Source organism: Mus caroli, chromosome 11 (genome assembly GCF_900094665.2).
Source record: "Mus caroli chromosome 11, CAROLI_EIJ_v1.1, whole genome shotgun sequence".
NCBI classification, from domain to species: Eukaryota; Metazoa; Chordata; class Mammalia; order Rodentia; family Muridae; genus Mus; species Mus caroli.
The window spans coordinates 105,968,104-105,988,275 of record NC_034580.1 but is presented as its reverse complement, the minus strand read 5'-3'; the positions used below and the strand labels follow the sequence as shown (position 1 = coordinate 105,988,275).

The following is a 20,172-nucleotide window of genomic DNA, read 5'->3' as shown; positions in this document are numbered from 1 at the left end:
CCTTCCCTTCCCTTCCCTTCCCTTCCCTTCCCTTCCCTTTCCTTTTTCCTTCCTTACTTCCTTTCCTCCCTCCCTCCCTCCTTTCTTTCTCTCTCACTCCCTCCCTCCCTCCTTTCTCTCTCTCTCTCTCTCTCACTCCCTTCCTTTCTTCCTTCCTTCCTTCCTTCCTTTTTTTTCTTTTTTAGAAGAAAATATCTATTGGGCTTATTACCAGAAAGACCAGTCCATTGTGGTGGGGAAACATGGAAAATAATAGTGGAAATAAGAGTGTGTTGACCAAAAAGAGCTATAAAATATCAGTATTAGCCAGTCTTGTGTTATTGTAATGAAACTCAGTAGTCTGAATACATTTGAAGAAAAGAGATTTATTTATTGAACCCACTTTTTATTTGTTTTGTTGTTGTTGCTATTGTTATTGTTTTTGAGACAGGGTTTCTCTGTGAATCCTTGGCTGTCCTGGAACTCACACTGTAGAACAAGCTGGCCTTTGACTCACAAAGATCCGCCTGACTCTATTTACCAGTACTTGTATTAAAAGTTTTGTGCCACAACCACTGCCCTGCTATTTAATTCAATTTTGAAGACGAAAGTTCAAGATGTCAGCTTTTGGTTTAGCTTCTAATGAAGGCCAAAGAGCAACGGTATCAGTGCAGGGTTGTGTGTGAGTAGGAGAGATGATATGACCAGACAGAAAGCCAGAGAAATGAGGACTGTATAATCCAAGCCATAGCCTTGTGGATCTAGAGTGGTGGTTCTCATCCTTCCTAATACAAGTTCATCATGTCGTGGGGACCTCCCAACCATAAAATTGTTTGGTTGCTACTTCATAACTGTAATTTTGCTGCTGTTATGGATAGCAATGTAAATATATGGTATACAGAATATCTACTGTCTAAACAGTAGCAGAAACCTAAGGAGTGTCAAAATTGTGACCTCTCTGATGACTTTAAAAGCTCTCACAACCATAATATTGTGCAGATGTGTTTGCTACACTCCCTCGTGTTCCTGCATAATGAAGATCGACTCATTGTGTTTCTCAGGTTGGTGAATGCCCTTAAACTGCAGGACCACTTGAAGGCTCTTGTCAGGACCTTGTCAGAGGGAGTGAAGAGAAAGGTATGTACAGGACTCTGTATCCCGTTCAGCATCCTTCAGGCCGATGACGGACATGTTGCCCTGTCTTCTTGCAGCTTTGTTTCGTGCTGAGCATCTTGGGGAACCCTTCTGTGGTGCTTCTGGATGAGCCATCGACTGGGATGGACCCCGAAGGGCAGCAGCAAATGTGGTGAGATCTCAGGGGCAATACTTGTGCGGATTTATGGATCTTGTAAAAACTGGCTTTCAGCATAGTTTACTTCAAACCATAAAAACAGTCACTCATTACCAGGAGAAGCAACGACAGCAGAGGAAGCATGCAATTTTGTATTCTGATCAACAATACAAAAACAAAAGGCATATTCCTTCCATCTATCACCCATTGTGTGAATTCTGTTCTCATAGATAGGATGTGCCTATGTCTCTTTGCACATGTGTAATAGATCTGCAGCTTAGTCTTCATGTGGGTCCCAAACCACTGGAGCAGGGGCTATCCCAAAAGCTGTTGCCTGTATATGGACTATGCTCTTCTAGCTGGGCAGCCTTGTCTGGCCTTAGTGGGAGAGGAAGCACCTAACCTCACCATCTTGAAGTGCTAAGATCGGGGAATAGCCAGGAGCCTCCCACCCACTCAGAGGAGAATGGGAGGGGGGAGAGGGAAGGATTGTGGGAGTAGGTGACTGGAAAGGGGCCAGTGAGTGGGATGTAAAGGGAATAGTTATAAATAAAAATCAAAAACTAAATAAAATTGATTAAAAAAGAATTTTGTTCTCTTAGATTTTCTGAGTTTGTCCACTCAATTATTAAATTTCAAATCTTTCTGCAATAACAATGTCATGGTGACAGAGACTAAAATTAAAATCCCCAGTCCTCAGCATGTTAATTACTTTGTGAAATTTCTAAAATCAATCTTGTTGTGCCTTTGGTGTATGGGTTATCAGACATTCTCCTAAGTCCTCACTCTCTCCCTTCTGCCTGCTCATTCATTCTCTGATGCTCGCACTTTCTCCTCAACATCAAATTCCATGTTCAGCTCTAAACCATTTCTAAATTACATGCTTTAACCAGGAGTTTGGTTATTTGTCCAACAGTCCTACACAAATATCTTGGTTTTGGTTTCTCCTGAATGAATTTCTTGTTTCATAAGTGTGCTAATGGAAACATCTTTAAAAGGTTTCCATGATACCTTGAGGATTCTCTTTAGTTAGCTGTTCCCTTGGATCTAACTGTAGGCAGGCGATCCGGGCCACTTTCACAAACACAGAGCGGGGCGCCCTCCTGACCACCCATTACATGGCAGAGGCGGAGGCTGTGTGTGACCGTGTGGCCATCATGGTATCTGGGAGGCTGAGGTGAGTACCTTTCCGGCCTGCTCTTGACCCCAGGTTACTTTGTATAATAGAAGGACATTGGCCACTGTGAGAAGCAGGGGAATCTGTGCCACTTTCTGCCTGGCTCTGCCCGTAGTACCCACGTGCTGACTTGCACTGATCATAGAAAGCTGTCTTGCCTTGCTTGACTTCAACCTCCTCATGTCTATCATCAGGTGCATTGGTTCTATCCAACATCTGAAGAGCAAATTCGGCAAAGATTACCTGCTGGAGATGAAGGTGAAGACCCCCTCGCAGGTGGAGCCCCTAAACATGGAGATCATGAGACTGTTCCCCCAGGCTGCTCGGCAGGAAAGGTAATGTGTATGTTATTCTTTTAATCTTTATTTTGGTGGGTTTTGTTTGTTTGGTTTTAGAATAATGAGAAATGAAAGTTCTATCCTCTCATTGTTTTTAACTTTAGTGGATGTGAGTACCTTCATTACTAAGAGAGAGCCTCTGTTCCAAGGGCTGCCACAGGGAATAAAAGAGAACAATAAATTCCTCCCTGGAGGCTGGCTCTTGTGAGGGAATTATCATTTGTGGGGCTCTGAAGTGCATCAGGGACTATTGCATATTTGTGCTTGTATTATCTCAGTGGCCCTTGCCAGAGGGTCAAACCATCCATATGAAAGGAGATGCCCCAATAGAGCTCAGTGGTGATATTAGACAGCCATCAGGGTTCTACGAGTGGCATCTCTCAGCAGTTGTATTAGTCATGGTGCCTGGGGCTTGGGTAGATGAGGTGATACTACATAACTAGCAGTTTCTGCTTAGACATTCTCATCTTCCTAAGATGGAAGAACAGTCTTGTTCCTTCCCTTCTTAAGGCACCTTGCTACTGGCTTCCTTCCTTGTGTCCCCTCTTCCTCCTCGTAGACTGACATTGATGATCAACGAGCACTTGGACTACAGTCATCTCCAAGTTGTATGATGTACATTCGTGCAAGTAGTCGATGGGATTGTTGTTTGTTTCCAGGAATGCACTCACCGAGGTTGCCACCTGAAAGCCCAGTACTCATCCTTCTTTTCCCTTTGCAGGTACTCCTCTCTGATGGTCTATAAGTTGCCTGTTGAGGATGTACGACCTTTATCCGAGGCTTTCTTCAAATTGGAGAGATGTGAGTGCATCTTTACTCCCCAAACCATAAAATTCTAAACTGGTTTATAAAAAAAAAAACCCATAGAATGTTGATGATACATAATTAATAGATTGTTAAGACATCTAATCCAGTGGTTCTCAACAAGCTGATTTGGCATGTCTACCTCATGTCTACCTCATGTCTACCTCATGTCTACCTCATGTCTACCTCATGTCTACCTCATGTCTACCTCATAGTGCCGAATACATTCAGTCTAACTTCAAAAGTTTCCATAATCCTTAAAAGTCCCAGTACTGTGCAAATGTCTTTCACATGACTCTAGGCAAACTCTGAATTGTGAGTCCTAGCAAAATAAAAAAGAAATCTATATTCCAATATGTAGGTTCCATCAATAATGGCTCAGAGGAAACATTCCTACTTAAAGGGGGACAACAAAAAGATAGCAAGCAGAGATTGCACAAAAGCAAGGCCAAGACACAGAGATAATTGGTTCTTGTAGCTCCATGTCCGACATCTAGAACATATTTGGCATAAGGTGACTGCCTACAGACCTTTGTATCCTCCTTCCCCCTATGAGTCTACCATCTGAGGCACATTTGACTTCCTTCTTGGGCCTGTTCTAACTCAACATCTGCCAGCATTCCTTAGTTGATATTTTTCATTTCTGGCATCTCCAATATCCTGAAGTCACCACAACATAGGCTTCACACTTCAAAGCTTCACGCATGGTCTTCCCAGGAATCTGACTCTACTACACAATGCCTGACCCGCCCCCCTCCTCCAAGCTTTTTCAGGAACCTTGGCACAAGTCCTGATCACTCTGTAACTTTTGCATTATGAATGCACACAAAACTTGCACCAAGTGAAATTGTTCTGCTGTCAGCTTGAGGGAAAATCAGATGCCCTTTAATCAAAGCTATAGCAGCATCTGACTGCCTGGGCAGCTGAAACCAGAAAGTTCTCTCCAGGGTCCTTCACCAGCAGGGTGTTCGTCCTGTGCATGCACTTGCTTTTAACGTGAGCTTGCACTTTTATACCTTGGGGTATTTTATGGAAGTAGTCTGACCCTCAAGACAACTTTTGTATTTTCCCATGATTTTTCTTTTTTTTCCATTTTCTTAGATTTATTTATTATTATATGTAAGTATACTGTAACTGTCTTTAGACACACCAGAAAAGGGCGTCAGATCTCATTATGGATGGTTGTGAACCACCATGTAGTTGCTGGGATTTGAACACAGGACCTTCAGACGAGCAGCCAGTGCTTTTAACCATTTGTGGGGCAATGGGCTACCGGGTCCCGGGGTTCAAGATCTAGCCTCAACTGGAAACCAGGCTGTCTGCACATAGCCCATTGCCCCACAACCACTGAGCCATCTCTCCAGCCCATGATTTTTCTTTAATGGCACAAATGACTCTCACATTTGTAGTCACTCTTACTGCACCTACTTTGTCTACAATAACTTTAAATGTATCAACAATGCACATTTTTTCAAAGATGTTTATTCTGCTTGTCCCTGTCTCTCAATGTAAAATTGGTTAAAAGAAGCAACCATGAATTATGCTGTATTCTGAATGCCTCTTTGTTTCAAAAATTTCTCCACCCATGGATTTAGCCTCACCCAAATGCTCAGGACACAATCTGTGCCATATATATTTTCCAGAAGTCACACAAGTAACTTCCAGGCTAACTGCTAACTCCATCTTGTCCCAGCAGACTGCTAGTACTTGTTTGAGACCTCTGAGTACAGTGTTTACCACCTGCATGTCTACTATCATCCTGGTCTTCCACCAGAAGGTCACATGAGCTCTGCTTCTAGCAGTCTAGGGCTTTTCTAGCTTTCTTCCCACTTTCCACATTACCCTCATAAACCACTTTCAAGGGTCTGAGGACCTGAGGTCATGTTTAAATCACAGAAACAACCCCACTTCTGGTACCTGTTTCTGTGTTGCCTCTGTGTTGTGAACAAATAGATTCTATGTAAATTCCACCCATTGCATGGTTTCAGACTATTGCAGTCCATCACAGCAGGAAAAGCATGAAGGGACAACTCTGTCTGTGGCAGTTGGGAGCATGCAACTGGGGCTCCTTACATCATTGTGTCAGATAGAAGCAAAGGAAACAGACCAGAGCTAAGAGAATGTACTATCTCCAAAGATTCACCTATAGTGACTTACTTCCACTACTCAGGTCTCTTTCTCTCTCTCTCTCTCTCTCTCTCTCTCTCTCTCTCTCTCTCTCTCTCTCTCTCTCAATTTATTTATGTATTCACATCTCAAATGCCCCCGCCCAATCTCTTAAAGGCTCCATAGCTTTCAAGTTAGTATCACAAACTGAGCACTATTTGGATAGCTCATGAAGGACCTTGCCGGATCCACACTGCAGTACTCTTCTTGCCTCTTCTGGTGCTGCGCTTTCAACCTGGCCAACTCACTCCCTTCTGCTGAGAACTCATACTTCCCCACTTGTGTCTTCTTGATACATGGTTAGGGTCACTCATGTAAGTTTTCCTTTTGTTAATCTTACTGTACACTCTCACCCTCTGGTCCATCGTCTTCCTGGATGCCTTGTTTTGGCCTGGTTGCTAGGTTGGCATCCTTCTGATGAGAAGCGGTCCATGGAGCTCTCATAAACAGGATGCATTTGTAATAGATAAGCATCAGGGAGATTGATGCCCCAGGAAGGATGCTTCCCTGGAATAATGTAGCCTTCCTTTATAAGTTTTTGATGTTTACACTTTCATCAATATCCTTTTCTAACACATATTCCTTCTTGTGTACTTAATTTGCTAACACTGAGGTTTTCATTTGGGTATTTTTAAACATTTGCTACATAGCATTTTTCTACCTCGTGATGGGAAGATGATACAAAGCAACAAATACAGACATGCAATTACCATTTCCTCAAGGGTCATTAAGACACCATAGTGACCTCAGTTGCAATACACTTATTGAAGGAACTAGGCTCAGAACTTTGTGAGAACAATGCACGCTCCATGAACATCCATATAGATTCATTTTTCTGTATCAGAAGATCAAAGATGTGTAACACAAGCTCCAGCACAACCTTAGGGGCTTTCCTCTCTCAGGTGACATTTGCCTATAGCCAGGAAGGTCACAAGATTTTACTTAATCCGACTTCTTACTATGTTCCCTCCTTGTCTTGTAAGCTGAGAGTAGGAGTTCCTTTAAGGTAGAGTGGAAGGGGAAGAGGGAAGCGGTAACATGGCAGCAAGATTGGTTGATCATGGCACTGTAGTTATCATATCTGTAGTTACTGCATAGGAGCATAGTGCATTATCTTGAGACTATAAATAAGCACAATGGTTACCATTGTCATTAGATCCAAAGAGACAGAAAGGCAGTCTGGAGAAGAAAGGTGTTGAATTTGTCACCTTTGAGAAATACTAGCCACCGGTCAAGAGATTCAGTGTCAGGGAAGGAATGGAAGGATAAAGGCCATCTCAACAAGGCAGCCCAGCAAGAAGAACATATCCCACATACAGGCAACAGCTTTTGGAGTACAGAGAGTTGAACTGCCAGGGTGGGGGGATACCCAGGAGGAGAAGGGGAGATGGGGGAACGATTGTGGGAGGGGTGACCAGTAGAGGGACAGTGAGCATGATGTAAAGTGAATAAGTAAAAAAAAAAAATTAAATTAAAAAAGAATAAAAACCATGACCCCCCCCCCTTTCTTTTTTTCCTTCCTGCTGAAGACCCATTGGGGCACATTACTCAGCACTAGCCTCTGAGGCAGAAAGAAGAAGGGCAGATGTAAGAGACACATAGGAGTTTTCCAGAGTAAGGAGAACCATGGTTAGCTTTATCTCATATTGGTGCTCTGGAATATTTTATTCTTCATTTGCATCTTCTAATGCCTTTGCCAAACCTCCCTGGAAACCGGTCTATCTATCTTTTGGCGTGATTAAATGGTATATTTACTTCCTAACAGTGACCTCAAAAATAGTTATTATCTTATATTTTTATGATTTGTGTGCCCCTTTGTTCAAAAATTGGTGAAATTCCCTTAAAAATATATGAGCTCCTAACAGGAATTCATCTTTACACAGTGAAAGAAGATTTTGACCTGGAAGAATACAGCCTCTCACAGTCTACTCTGGAGCAGGTGGGTAACTTTTAGTGATTATATATAATCCTAAAAAGTTTAGAGCTGGAAAGATGGATCAGCACATAAAGCTCTTTCTGAACAAGTGTCAGGACTATAGTTTGAACCTCTAGAATCCGTATAAAGCCAACTCAACATAGCCGACTCCTGTAGCCCTACCATCACAGAAGCATCTGGCTAGCACGATTAGCTAAGTGGAGAGCTCTAACTTCACATAGAGAAATCGAAAAGGATACCTGAGATCAACTCCAGGCATTCACGGATACCAGCATGTAATGGACCAATGCACATGTGGACATAAATTACACACATGTATATACATGCAAAAGAGAAGATCAAGTAAGCCTAGGAAGTATATAACCTTTGCATCATTTGCAGGTACAGGAGATAGCGTGGCATGGCTCTCATTCTTTTTTCTTTTTTCTTTATGTGTTCTCTTTTCCAGGTCTTCCTGGAGCTCTCCAAGGAGCAGGAGCTGGATGACTTTGGCGAAGAAGCCAATTCCTCAGTGAAATGGAAGCTCCTCCCACAGGAAGAGCTTTAAAGCTCAAAATCCTCTCTGTATCCTCAAGCTCACATCCCTCTTACAGACAGTATATTTAAGAGCATCACTATGCCTTAGTTATCTCAATGTAGCATTAAGTATTTCTGAAACTTGAGTCAGATATTTTTCTTTTTCTTTTTCTTTTTTTTTTGTAATGGCCAGTGTGCAAACAGCTTAGAACACGCAGCCAGACTATGCTCAATCAAGTCACGTTGCACACAGTGTGGAGTTTTAAAATGCATTTACAATAGTATTGATGCTTCTGAGCATGCTAACGAGACTGATCGATTTTCTTCGCCTGAACTTCAAAACATTAACTTTTTTCTTTCCTCTGTGTCTAGGTAAGGTATAATGTAAACAATATTGATTTTAGGGAGAAGAAGATCAATTGATTTCCCAACAGCACAGTATTTGTTTTTTGTGTAACTCACCCTGACCTGTCTATCATTCACTGGTTCTTTACTCACAGTTTGCCCACTCTGAGTTACGGAGAAATGTTTTGTCCACTGTGACTGACTGCAAAAGCAGCTTTAAACTGGTGGACATAAATACTTGCAACCATTAAATATCTGTGTGCATGTTTACATATGAATCTGAAACATATCTGAAATTTTGATTTGTGAAAAAGTAATGCAGAGGAGGGTTGGCTTAGTATGTCTTTATTTACCAAGTCTGTGAATGCTACAACCTATCTACTGCAATATCAGTACAGTTACCTGGACTCTTATCTAGGAGATTTTTTTTGTCACTACTATTATTGTTACTAATTAACCAAACATTTATATGAAATTATAAGTTAATATGAAAAAATTATATGAAAAAAAATTCCCTTGATGCTAGGGTTGTAACTTCATAGTGTGTGTGAATATCAATTGCCCTCAACTTACAAGGAGAATTCTCAAGTAGACTTTGAGCAAAGGCTCTAAGCCTTCAAAGTTAAAAAGAGACATTAATGCTGGCCTTGCTGATGTACCTGGCTTTATGAATAACAACTTAATCCGTACATGTCAATGCATTAAAAACACTTTATTTAGGGCCAGAAAACTGTCTCAGCTGGTTAAGGCGCCCAGTTGTCAAGTCTGATGTCCAGAGTTTGATCCTTGGGTGGGACCCAAATTGTTCAAGGAGAGAACCATCACTCAAGTTGTATTCTGATCTCCACATACATGTAGTGTCAGGCATATATGTCTACATACCTGCACTCAGGACAAACAAACAAACAAACAAACAAAATTTAAATAAAAATATAATGGGCTTTCCTGTGGTGTTTTCCAATATAGTCTGGTTTTGTTGATCCTTCTCCATTGCTCCCCCTTCCTCTTTTTTCCTCTGTACCACTCTGGCTGGTCATCTTACCCACCAGCCCTCTTCCGTTTTTTATGTAGCATGTATTTCAAAACCTTCCTTTATGTTCCCCTCCTTAATAGTACTCATGAGTTTTTCTCAGTTTGACACAGACTTGAGTCACTCAGAACAAGGGAACCTCAGTTAAGGAACTGTTGGTGTATCCACATAGCATCTTCTTTGCTTTTTATTTTTATCTTATGGGCATTTTCATTGCATGTATATCTGCACATCACACATATAAGATGCCTATGGAGACCAGAAGAGGGCATTAAAGAAACACCCAGAGATTGGAATTGTATACAGAGGGGAGCCTCCATATGCTAGGACTGAGTTATCTCTCCAGCCCCAGGCATTTTCTTGCTTATCAGTTGATAGAATGGTATCCAGCCCACTCTCAATGCTACCATCTTTAGGCAAGTGACTCTGGAATGTCTAAGGAAGGCAGCTGAGCAAACCTGGGCAAGCAAACCAGTAAGCATCATCCCTCCATGATCTCTGCTTCAGTTCCTGCCTTGAGTTCCTGTCTGCTTTGGAGATCAACTGTAACCTGTAAGCCAAAATAAAAACCTTTTCTTCTAGAGTGACTTTTGCTTGTGGTGTTTGTTATACTAATAAAAACAGCTGTGACACCAATCCCAAGACCAATCCCTGCTCCCCCTCCTTCTTCCCCAGCTCTCACACATCTGCTAGCTTGCCTGAGGAACCCAGAAGTCCCACCTATTCAGCTCAGCTCATTGACCACTAGCATCTTTATTGACAGATCAAGAACCAATTGGGAAACAGGATCTTAGCAGCTGACCCATCCCCTACATTCCTGATTAAGAAAGATAGCAACACAGTGAGACTGTCTCAGACTTATAACTGATAGTTCTATGAAAGAAAACAAGACAACAGACCTGAGCCACATGGAATTTCAGAACTATGTTCATCTTAAAAGCACAGTACAGTAATGGCAACATCACTAACACTTACATGCCTAAGAATTCACTGCACTATGTAGTCATTTCTATGAATCAATTCATTGTTTTAGAAAATGGTTGTAACAATACTGAAATAAATGCTTATGATTTGCATTGGGCACTGTAGAATGCAGGTTTACAAACAGGCCCTCAACTCCCTGAGCACTAAGTGGTTGTTGGAGGAGAGGGTGCCATTTTCTCCACTGGTATAGCCACTGTGAAGTTGTGCTTGCTCCAGAAAATAACTTTTTGCTACATGTGAGCAAGAGTCTTTAATTAAACTAATTAAAAAAGAAGATATACTTTTCTGGTGTGTTGGGGTATCCAGGGCTCACTGTGGTGGGAGAACTGGGTTCTGGTGATGCCAAGTAGCCTTGGTTTCTGTTGCTTATGTTCTAGCCCTTGCCTCTCACCATCTGGTTATCTCTAGTGTTAGATGGTCTTGCTGTCTCTGACTGTGTCTTGTCCCCCCTGTAAACCTGTGTGTCAGTACTCCTGGGAGACCAATTACTCTGGAAGGAATTTGGGTATGGAGAGCTGTGGTACAAGGTCATCTCTGGGGCGCAGATGGAAACCAGAAGGATCATGTGCCCAGCTGTTTCTTGGTTCCTGTGTCTTGAAGGCTCTGATGGGTCCCTCTTGGGCCAGGAATTTGAGCAGAAGTGTTGGTCTTTCCTGTGCTCACAGGCTTGTCAGCACTCCTGGAAGACCAGCTCTCTCCCAGCGGTATTTGGATATGGAGCTCTGTGGCACAGGATCAGCTCCTGGCACAGACAGAAACTGGAAGGCTAAAAGGAAGATATGAAAGCAGGAGAGGAAGTTTTTGAAAAGAAGGGTTTTAGTGAGAGAGGGTGGGAATGGAGATGAGAGGGAAGCAGGAACTGAAACACACTTCAATTCATTATAGATATATATATATGAAACTGCCAATAAAATAAAAAATTAAATAAAGTTAAATAAATTAAACATAAACATATAAATACATAATATAATTAATTATATATAATATAATTATATAATATGTTATAAAAGTATATATCATGTATATAATTATCTTATATAGTTATATATAAATATATATTCAATTGTATATACATACAATTAAATTTAAAGATAAGTAAACATTAATTGCTCCACAAAAGATGTCTCTTCTTCTGTGTGATGCGATTCCTCCATAGTATCTGTTTCTCTGCAGGACACACTTGGTGTCATAAGAAGATCATCTGTGGGGGACAGATCATCTCCTGCTTAAGAGTTTCTAAAGACCAGTTTAAAAGGAGGTGTTGCTGAGGTTCCGTGAAGGGGAATGATGCTGTTTGTCTGTCTTTGAAAATTATGGGGTGGAGAGAGAAGGATTGCTGACAACATAAGTGAGAGGAACAACCAAGAAGAAAGCTGAACTTCTACAAACTACCTTGTGATATCAAGATCATTGAAATTTTATAATAGTTTATTATAACAATTACTTAGGATTTCATTGACCAGAACAGTAATTCAGGCCCAGGAAAGACCATGTTAAAAACCTGAAATAAATGTTTCTCATCCAGAGCTCTGATAAACTGTTAAAACATTGTTTCTCCTCCTGTGGGTCACGACCACTTTCCCAGGGGTTGCATATCTAATATTTACATTATGATTCATAACAGTAGCAAAATTATAGTTATGAAGTAGCAACGAAAATAATTTTATGGTGGGGGGTCATCACAACATGAGGAAGTGTATTAAAGGATCAGAACAACAGGAAAGTTGAGAACCACCACTGATCCCTTTGAACTAGGCCAAGTTCTTTGTCAAGCCAATGGTATCATAGTCTTAACATCTTCATACAAAAACAAAACAAAACACACAAACAAACAAAGAAAATCCCCCAGTTTTTCTTAATATAGAAGTTTGGGGGGTTTGCTCTCAGAACACTGGGCAGCTTAAAAAAACATATTGTTTTCAAATAAATTAGTGGATTAGTATAAAAAAGATGGCCAGTGTGAAATAGTGTAGTGTAGATGTTGCAATAATAGTTTATTGTGTAGTTCATAGCTCTTTGCATGTTTACAAGACAGCCCCAGCGGAGTGTTGCACAATAATCTAGAAATCATTTCTCTGAGGGAAAAAGGGAAAAATCGGAAAAAAAAAAAAAAACCTTCAACAAAACAGGGCTAACCCAGTAAAACCTTTGACAAAGCAAATGTGGCAGGCTTCTGGAAGTGAAGTGAAGACTCTTTTCAAAGACGGCAGCAGCAGTTATGGAAGAAACAGTCATTTCTTTGAACACCCTGACAGGGAAGCTTAAAATTAGAACAAAACCATAGGCATGAATCCTTCCTGAGCAGCAAAGCCTCCCCAGGGCTTGAGAGAGTGTATTCCAACCAGCGATAGAGAAGCCATCTCAGAATTCTGAATAGGTAAGGTCCCCAGAAACTCAAATGTATTTGCTTGGTTTATGAATTAAAAATTGATGGGTTAGGTTGTATAATCTTGGAGACCACAGAGAATGTCATCTGAAGTCATAAGTAATTTTTGAAGACTCGTATTTTCAAAGTTCACCGACACACAGAAACTAATTTTTGTTTTTTTGTTTTTCTTTCTAGCTATGAAAATGAAATAGAATTTTTTTTTTAGATTTATTTATTTATCATATGTAAGTACACTGTAGCTGTCTTCAGACACTCCAGAACAGGGTGTCAGATCTTATTACAGATGATTGTGAGCCACCATGTGGTTGCTGGGATTTGAACTTCCGACCTTCGGAAGAGCAGTCGGTTGCTCTTACCCACTGAGCCATCTCACCAGCCCCGAAAATAGAATTTTCTAAATATTAGCTGGGCAGTGGCTCACTCTTCTCTTCTTACTAAAATCTCTCTACTAAGCTGTGTCTTGTCTAACTCGGGTTCTTTTAGGCTGCCTTACTTTTGGTTTTCAATCTCCTATACATAGCTGAATGTTGTTCTGAGTGAATGTTGTTCTGAGCCATACTTCCCAAGACCCATAATGTTAGAATTTCTTCTAGGCTACAGTTACCAGGCAACAGCCAGGTGTGCCTGACCCACTGTAAAAGGGGCTGCTCAATCCCTCCTCACTCACTTTTCTTGCTCTCTTGCTCTCTTATCCTCTTCCCCCTTTGACTCTTCTCTCCCCATTCCCTGTCCCCCCCCCTTGTACTCATGGCCTCTACTCCTCTCTCTCTCTCTCTCTCTCTCTCTCTCTCTCTCTCTCTGTCTTTCTTTTTCTGTCTCTACTCCCTCAACTCCCCCTCCCTGTGCCATGAATGAACACTGTTCTATACTATACTATAACTGGTACCTCTGGGGGAAGGGATGCCCCAGCATGGGCCCCCAGAGGCATCCCCTTCCCCAACACCATATCGCATCTCTACCAAACATACCCTTCGCTGCTTCTTTTTTTTTTTTTTTNCATATCGCATCTCTACCAAACATACCCTTCGCTGCTTTTTTTTTTTTTTTTTTTTTTTTTTTTTTTTATAAAAAACAACACATAATGTTGAGCACATTTTAAAGATGGAGTCTATTGACTGATTCTGGTGAGAGCAGGAACTGAGGAAATGGACAGGATGGAAGATATGATATAGAAAAAAATAATCAAGATTTTGCTTTCTAGGCTGTTTGAAACATAATTAGATTATCTGCCTCAACATGGCAGAATAAGTTCAGAGCTCAGAGCCTTTTAAGGGACAATATTTCATTTCATTTTATTTTATTTTATTTTTTGAAATCTGTCAATTTCTTTTGGGGGAGGGCCCAGAAAAGTTACAAATTTGGACTCCCTCAGCAACACAGATTTTTCTGACACTATAATTAGTCAAATGAGTAGGGTTGGCAATTCTCTGCTGTGGGAACTGGCTGGAAGTCAATAAAAAAGAGATTTGTTCGAGAGTGGTCACGTGAATACAGTGCTCAGCAGGCCAAGAAAATTACAACCACAATCTTCCTCCAAAAGCAGTCAGGCTGACTGGGAATGCTCAAAACAGGCAAACAGAATGAAACCAATACAGATGTGATAGAGACCGGGGAGAAGTAGAACCCATTCTCTTGGAGGGAGGAAACAGAGGTAAGCCGAGAGTCAGGATTCTTTCTTCGGACATTCCAAATGTAAGTTCATTTTTGCTTCTGTTTTGTCTGTATTATGTCATGATAAGTGAGATTTCATTTACTCAATGAGAAATTTTTTAGGGAGAAATTATTATTTATTTTTCTGCACAGAGTTTTAGTTTTTCTGGGTTTATTTTCGTGTGGTCTGCAGGGGAAGATGTGGGTAGTTTTAAAGACATTGTCATATTTTCTTGTTTTAAGTAAAGATGTGGGAATGTGCCTGTAATGCGTTAGTAATGGTGAGAAATGTAAGGAGGTCTTCTGGAAGCATTTTCTGTGTGAATATGAATGTGAATCTGCTGCCCAGCTGCAGTTAGACACACACATGTGCATGAACTCTACAATAATTAGCAGGCATTTCCAGTATACTTTCTCTCTGATCCTGCGAAGTCTTTAGTCTGGCACTTAGAGAAATGCTTTTATGTCTCAGCCTGTTATTCTCAGACTTACAGGTTGTTTGTCTATTTGTTGGGTTTTTTTTTAAACGTAAGATTCTTTCCTGCACATTTTCATTTGTTGGGTATGATGTATTGAATCATATTGAGGCATGTGCCACTTCACTACAATGGTATTCTTTCAAATGTCATATCCTTTGCTGTCTGCAGGAGTTTGCAGTAAACAGGGTTTTGTTGATTGGCACAGAGTCAATAACATCCACTCACACTGAAGCAAAGACTTCAGTTTTACTTGTACATGAGCTAGCATGGATCTAGGAACCAGAGAAGGAAGGAAAAGCAAACAAGAGGGACGTTTTATCAAGCTTATTTATGCTGCACAGCTGATTTGCAGTGGAACTGAGATAGGGAGTTAGTCTTAGTTCTGACTACAAAGAACTCTGTGGCTGCTCCCTTGACTGGTTCAAGCTATCCCATCTCTCTAAGAACGTTCCCGTTGCCCGGAGCAATTCTTGGGGCTCCTGGACACCCTGACTTAAAACATTTATTTATTTAAATTTTTTTTGCTAGTACTGCATTCTTCTCCATTTGTCAGCCCAAAAGGCTTTCTGATATCTTTTCTCCACCCTTTTGTACGAAAACTTGCCTCTGAGCCTTATTATATAGCCATGTGTTGTTTTCTTTTCTGGAAATAAGCTGTGAGTGGCTACTGTGCAACTACTGCCCATTGGGACTGTCCCATCAACTCTACACCTGAATTTTTATCTTGGGAAATAGGCATCTCTCTGTTTGAACTTGTCTCATGACTGGGATGATAGTGTCATGCAGGGAAACTTCTATTCTCTATCTGTATGGCAATATCCCAATATCCCATCACAACATGGTGGACCAGTTTTAGGCAACATGTTGGTAAAAAGGTTATTTCTACCAATTATTAAGACATAAGAGCCAGTTGACACAGACCATCATAGGACACCACAGTGGAGTCAATGGCCATGGCAAGCCTCCCATGAAAAGTGATTTCTCGCTAAAGTGACTTGATTGCGTAATTCAGTCTAAGCAAGCCCTTCCCTTCCACAGTTTAAAGTCTTAATGAACTTAATGAAGATTTACCCTGCTTTGTTTTCTTTTATGTGCAGCTTCCAGAGAGGCTGGAGAACTAGAATAGTGTGTGATTTCTTGGTTGGGGTATGGGAAGAGGTGAAATTTAACTATGCTCTGAAACTTCTCTTTTCGGGGAATGTTCTGCTAGAGTAAAATATCTCCATGAATCCCCACATTGTGATGGTTAATTTCATGTGCCTGCTTGGCTGAACTATGGGACCCAGCTATTTGGCCAAATGCTCATTTAGATGTTGCTATGAAAGTATTTTTAAATGCAATTAACATTTAAATCAGTACTTTAAGTTTTTTTTTTTTTAATTATTTTTTGAGGTGGGGTAGGGTTGTTGAAAGGGATGCTCATGTGATACATATGTGGAGGTCAGAGACAACTTGTGGGAATCAGCTCTTTTCTTCCCATGTGTGAGTCCCAAGAATCACACTAAGGTCTGTAGGCTTGGTAGCAAGTGCTGTTAACATTGAGCCATCTTGTAGATTCATCAATATAGTATACATCAGTAAGAAAACCATTCAGTAATGTGAGCGAGTTTCACTTAACCACACGAAGGCCTTGCAAATACAGTCTGAGGTTCATCCGAAGATATGAAGTTCTCCTCAGCTTCAAAAAGCAGAGGCTCCAGCTTTTCTCTTTCAGAGTTTTGTATGCAAGGCTGAGACGGTTCATATGCCCATTGGCATCCCATGTGCCTGCCCTACCAGTCATGAAATCAGCAGGCCACATAGTTCAGGAACCAGTTCCTGAAAGTACATGGATTATTGCTCTCTGTTTCCACACATCTCTCCCCTTCTCACATTTTAAAAAAATCTCTAGGTTGCCCGATGTTGATACAGTTGTGGTGTTTGTTTGTTTGTTTCTTTCTTTCTTTCTTTCTTTCTTTGAAGAGCCTGGATAAACACATTAGCCAAATTTGGAAAGTCTCCTTCTTTCCCACAGGCTCCGTGAACACTTTTGCTATAAATGATAAATGCTGAGACTGATTTGCAGTTTCTGTTGGAGAGGAGCTGCTCTGCTCCTATACTCTCCTCCCTGACTGCTCATGCACAGGACAAAGACTTCCAGGGTTAGCTTCCATCTCTGTGTCTCTATAATGCCCTACCCCTCATTAAAATCATCTATCCATCGACAAATTCCATGGTATCCATGCACATCACACACACACACACACACACACACACACACACACACACACACGACATATATTTCCTATTCTTGTTTACCACTCTCCCAAGGACAGGATGACTAGACCTGCCAGATACTGCACCTACTGGAGCCATGACATGCCCTTCCATGGACATTCCTGTGGTGCCTTTCAATAATCTCTAGCTTAACTTTAGCTGTCTATCTGCATTAAAAAGAGTCTTATCCTCTCAAATCAGTCCTTAGTAGAATCTCCCAAGCTATTTGTGGGGGGTAGGGGGGTGGGGGGTGGGGGAGAATGTTTTATTTCCTCTCTGAAGACCACTACTTAAAAAGAAAATCCAATGTGTAGAGTTATGGTACCAAAAATGTTAAGAGTTGCTATGGAAACTCTCAGATTCTCCACTTCTTTATTGACTGGGATCAAGGTATACCTTGGAGAATGGTACCCTCTTCAGATGCCTAAAATGAGATTTTTGTGTATGATGCCTACCGTAATCAGCATCCCTTATCAGAGAAGAGTATATAGAAATTTCTGGTTTCTCATGAAGCTCATCCTCCTTGGAGTCTGCGCCCTCTACCTTGCTACTAGTATGACTCTTAAAACACTAAGCTTCATTTATCCCCATTCCCAGCTTCCCCCACCCAATCAAACACACTTTTACATAGCATGCCTACCCCATTACTATGACAGTTACTTCCTTTATAATCCATTTCAGTTTGATTTCCCCAGACGATCAACAACAAGAAGTTGAAAAAGTTAAGTCAAAACTTAAGAGTTTTATACCCAGCTAAATCCTACTTGAATCTCAGTCTTAAGGCTGATTTTATCACTGCCTCAAGCATATGCTCAAACATAGTGTGGCTTTCCAAGGGCAACCTTGAAGTGAATGAATATCCCTTCTCAGTTCATAATATATACAATAACATGTCTACTTTCATGTCTTATAAAGACAGAACCAAATTTTCTTGCCAAAATAAAACAGACTAAGAAGATTGAGGTCTTTACCCAGTCCTTCCAATTCTTGTAGGCATATTCTCCCATATCTGCACAGGGTACCATTACTGTTCATGACACTGTTGTTCTTATCAGGTGAGAAAAGAAACTCTTCCAATCCAAAGTCCTGGTGTGTTTACTACTTCAGCAATTCAATGTTTTCACAGATTTAAGTTTCTGTCCCAGGAAAAGTGAACTATGGTGGTCTTCTCACTGAATTAATATACCTATTATGTTGTGCAAGAGATGTTGATTCATAAATTATATATAAAGGACATCATTCAAGCCTGTATTCATGTTCCTCTCTCTCCTGTGTGTTTAAATGACTATATATTGTACAAATTAGAATGTTAATGTATTTATGATATATGTCGTTTAAGTAAATACACTGTTGAAGAAGTCTGAGAGTGAGAAGAGAAAATGGAAAGGAAATAGAAGAGATACCCAATGAATAAGTTATGAATCCCAGAATCCAAGTCTTTCCTTTGGAGTAAAGGGCAACCAGGCTCTGACATTTGCAGAGCATTTCCTCTTAAGATCTTAGTATTTGTTGACTCTTCTCCTTTTTTCTTATTAAACAGACCAAGATGGTTAAGAGAGAGATAAATGTGTGCCAACAAACGTGGGCCTTATTGTGCAAGAATCTTCTCAGAAAAAAGAGACTGAAAAGAGACACATTTTTGGTATGACTCAGGATCTGCCCTGCTTCCTGTGTGTGATGGTGCAGCATATTTCCTGTGTGCAAGGACTAGAGACACCCCTGGGAAGGATATCATGGCTCCACACAAAAGGAGGAGGCCATTCACTAGGGACAGTATAACAGAGGAGGGGGTGCAAAATGAGAATACAATAAATAAATACCTTAAAATCCTACAAAACCATTTTCAAACTGTTTTGCTCATTAAGATTAAGATAGTAGCAGGTCAAAGAGACAACGTGCTAATGGACTCATACACCAATGGCAGAGCTATTGCTTTGCTTTTGTATCTCTCTCTCTGTCTGTCTCTTCTCTCTCTCTCTCTCTCTCTCTCTCTCTCTTTAAGGGTTATTTATTTTATGTATGAGTGCTCTACATGTACGTATACCTGCATGGCAGTAGAGGGCCTCAGATCCCACTATAGATGGTTGTGAGCCACCATGTGGTTGCTGAGAATTGAACTCAGGACCCCTGGAAGAGCAGCCAATACTCTTAACTGTTGAGCCATCATCTCTCCAGCCCCTGGATCTTCCTCTTTTAAAAAGGCACAGCCAGAGCTATACAGAGAAACCCTGTCTCGAAAAACCAAAAAAATAAAAAATAAAAAAAAATATAAAAAGGCATTTGGTTTCTTATGAACACAGAAACTTTGTGAAATTGGCATAATTGTGAAGAAAAGTCTTCCCACTGAAGTATCAGATAGTCCAGCCAGGTAGCATTTGCTAACTAAATTGTGAGATTATGCTAAGGACATATTCAGTGAATTTTTTAAAATAAATTTTCTCTTTCTCTTTCTCTTTCTTTCTTTCTTTCTTTCTTTCTTTCTTTCTTTCTTTCTTTCTTTCTTTCTTTCTAGATTTATTTATTATGTATACAGCATTAGGCCTGCAGGCCAGAAGAGGGCATCAGATCTCATTACAGATGATTGTGAGTCACCATGTGGTTGCTGGAAATTGAACTTGGGACCTCTAGAAGAGCAGACAGTGCTCTTAACCTCTGAGCCATCTCTCTAGCTCCTTCAGTGAACTTTTGAGACCGAGTCCACTATGTAATGCAGTCCTGGAACTCACTTAGTAACCCCCAGGCTGGTCTTAAACTCAGATAGTTGTGAGCTACCACACAGTTGCTGGGGACAGAGCTCAGTATTCTTTTTTTTTTTTTTTTTTTTTTTTTTTT

General features: G+C 40.7%; 2 protein-coding genes across 9 annotated transcripts in view; both read left to right on the top strand.

Moving 5' to 3' along the window:
• The window catches only part of LOC110304955 (ATP-binding cassette sub-family A member 9), a 70,432-nt gene extending 60,331 nt beyond the window's left edge, over positions 1-10,101 (top strand). For all 5 annotated transcript variants that reach the window (XM_029484019.1, XM_021176662.2, XM_029484018.1 and 2 more), the window contains 7 exons: positions 1,041-1,116; positions 1,191-1,285; positions 2,328-2,447; positions 2,642-2,782; positions 3,507-3,586; positions 7,639-7,694; positions 8,140-10,101. In XM_029484019.1, coding sequence (XP_029339879.1) covers positions 1,041-1,116; positions 1,191-1,285; positions 2,328-2,447; positions 2,642-2,782; positions 3,507-3,586; positions 7,639-7,694; positions 8,140-8,238 — 667 coding nt within the window. In that variant the 3' untranslated portion in view covers positions 8,239-10,101. The remainder of the gene's footprint in view (positions 1-1,040; positions 1,117-1,190; positions 1,286-2,327; positions 2,448-2,641; positions 2,783-3,506; positions 3,587-7,638; positions 7,695-8,139) is intronic.
• Positions 10,102-12,740: 2,639 nt separating this feature from the next.
• The window catches only part of LOC110304545 (ATP-binding cassette sub-family A member 8-A), a 74,934-nt gene continuing 67,502 nt past the window's right edge, over positions 12,741-20,172 (top strand). Inside the window, exons 1-2 of one of the 4 annotated variants that reach the window (XM_029483601.1) lie at positions 12,741-12,943; positions 18,881-18,982. In XM_029483601.1, coding sequence (XP_029339461.1) covers positions 18,887-18,982 — 96 coding nt within the window. In that variant the 5' untranslated portion in view covers positions 12,741-12,943; positions 18,881-18,886. Of the gene's footprint in view, positions 12,944-14,425; positions 14,648-18,880; positions 18,983-20,172 lie in introns of those variants that run through there. The other 3 variants (XM_021175944.2, XM_029483600.1, XM_029483602.1) reach the window with 3 other exon arrangements.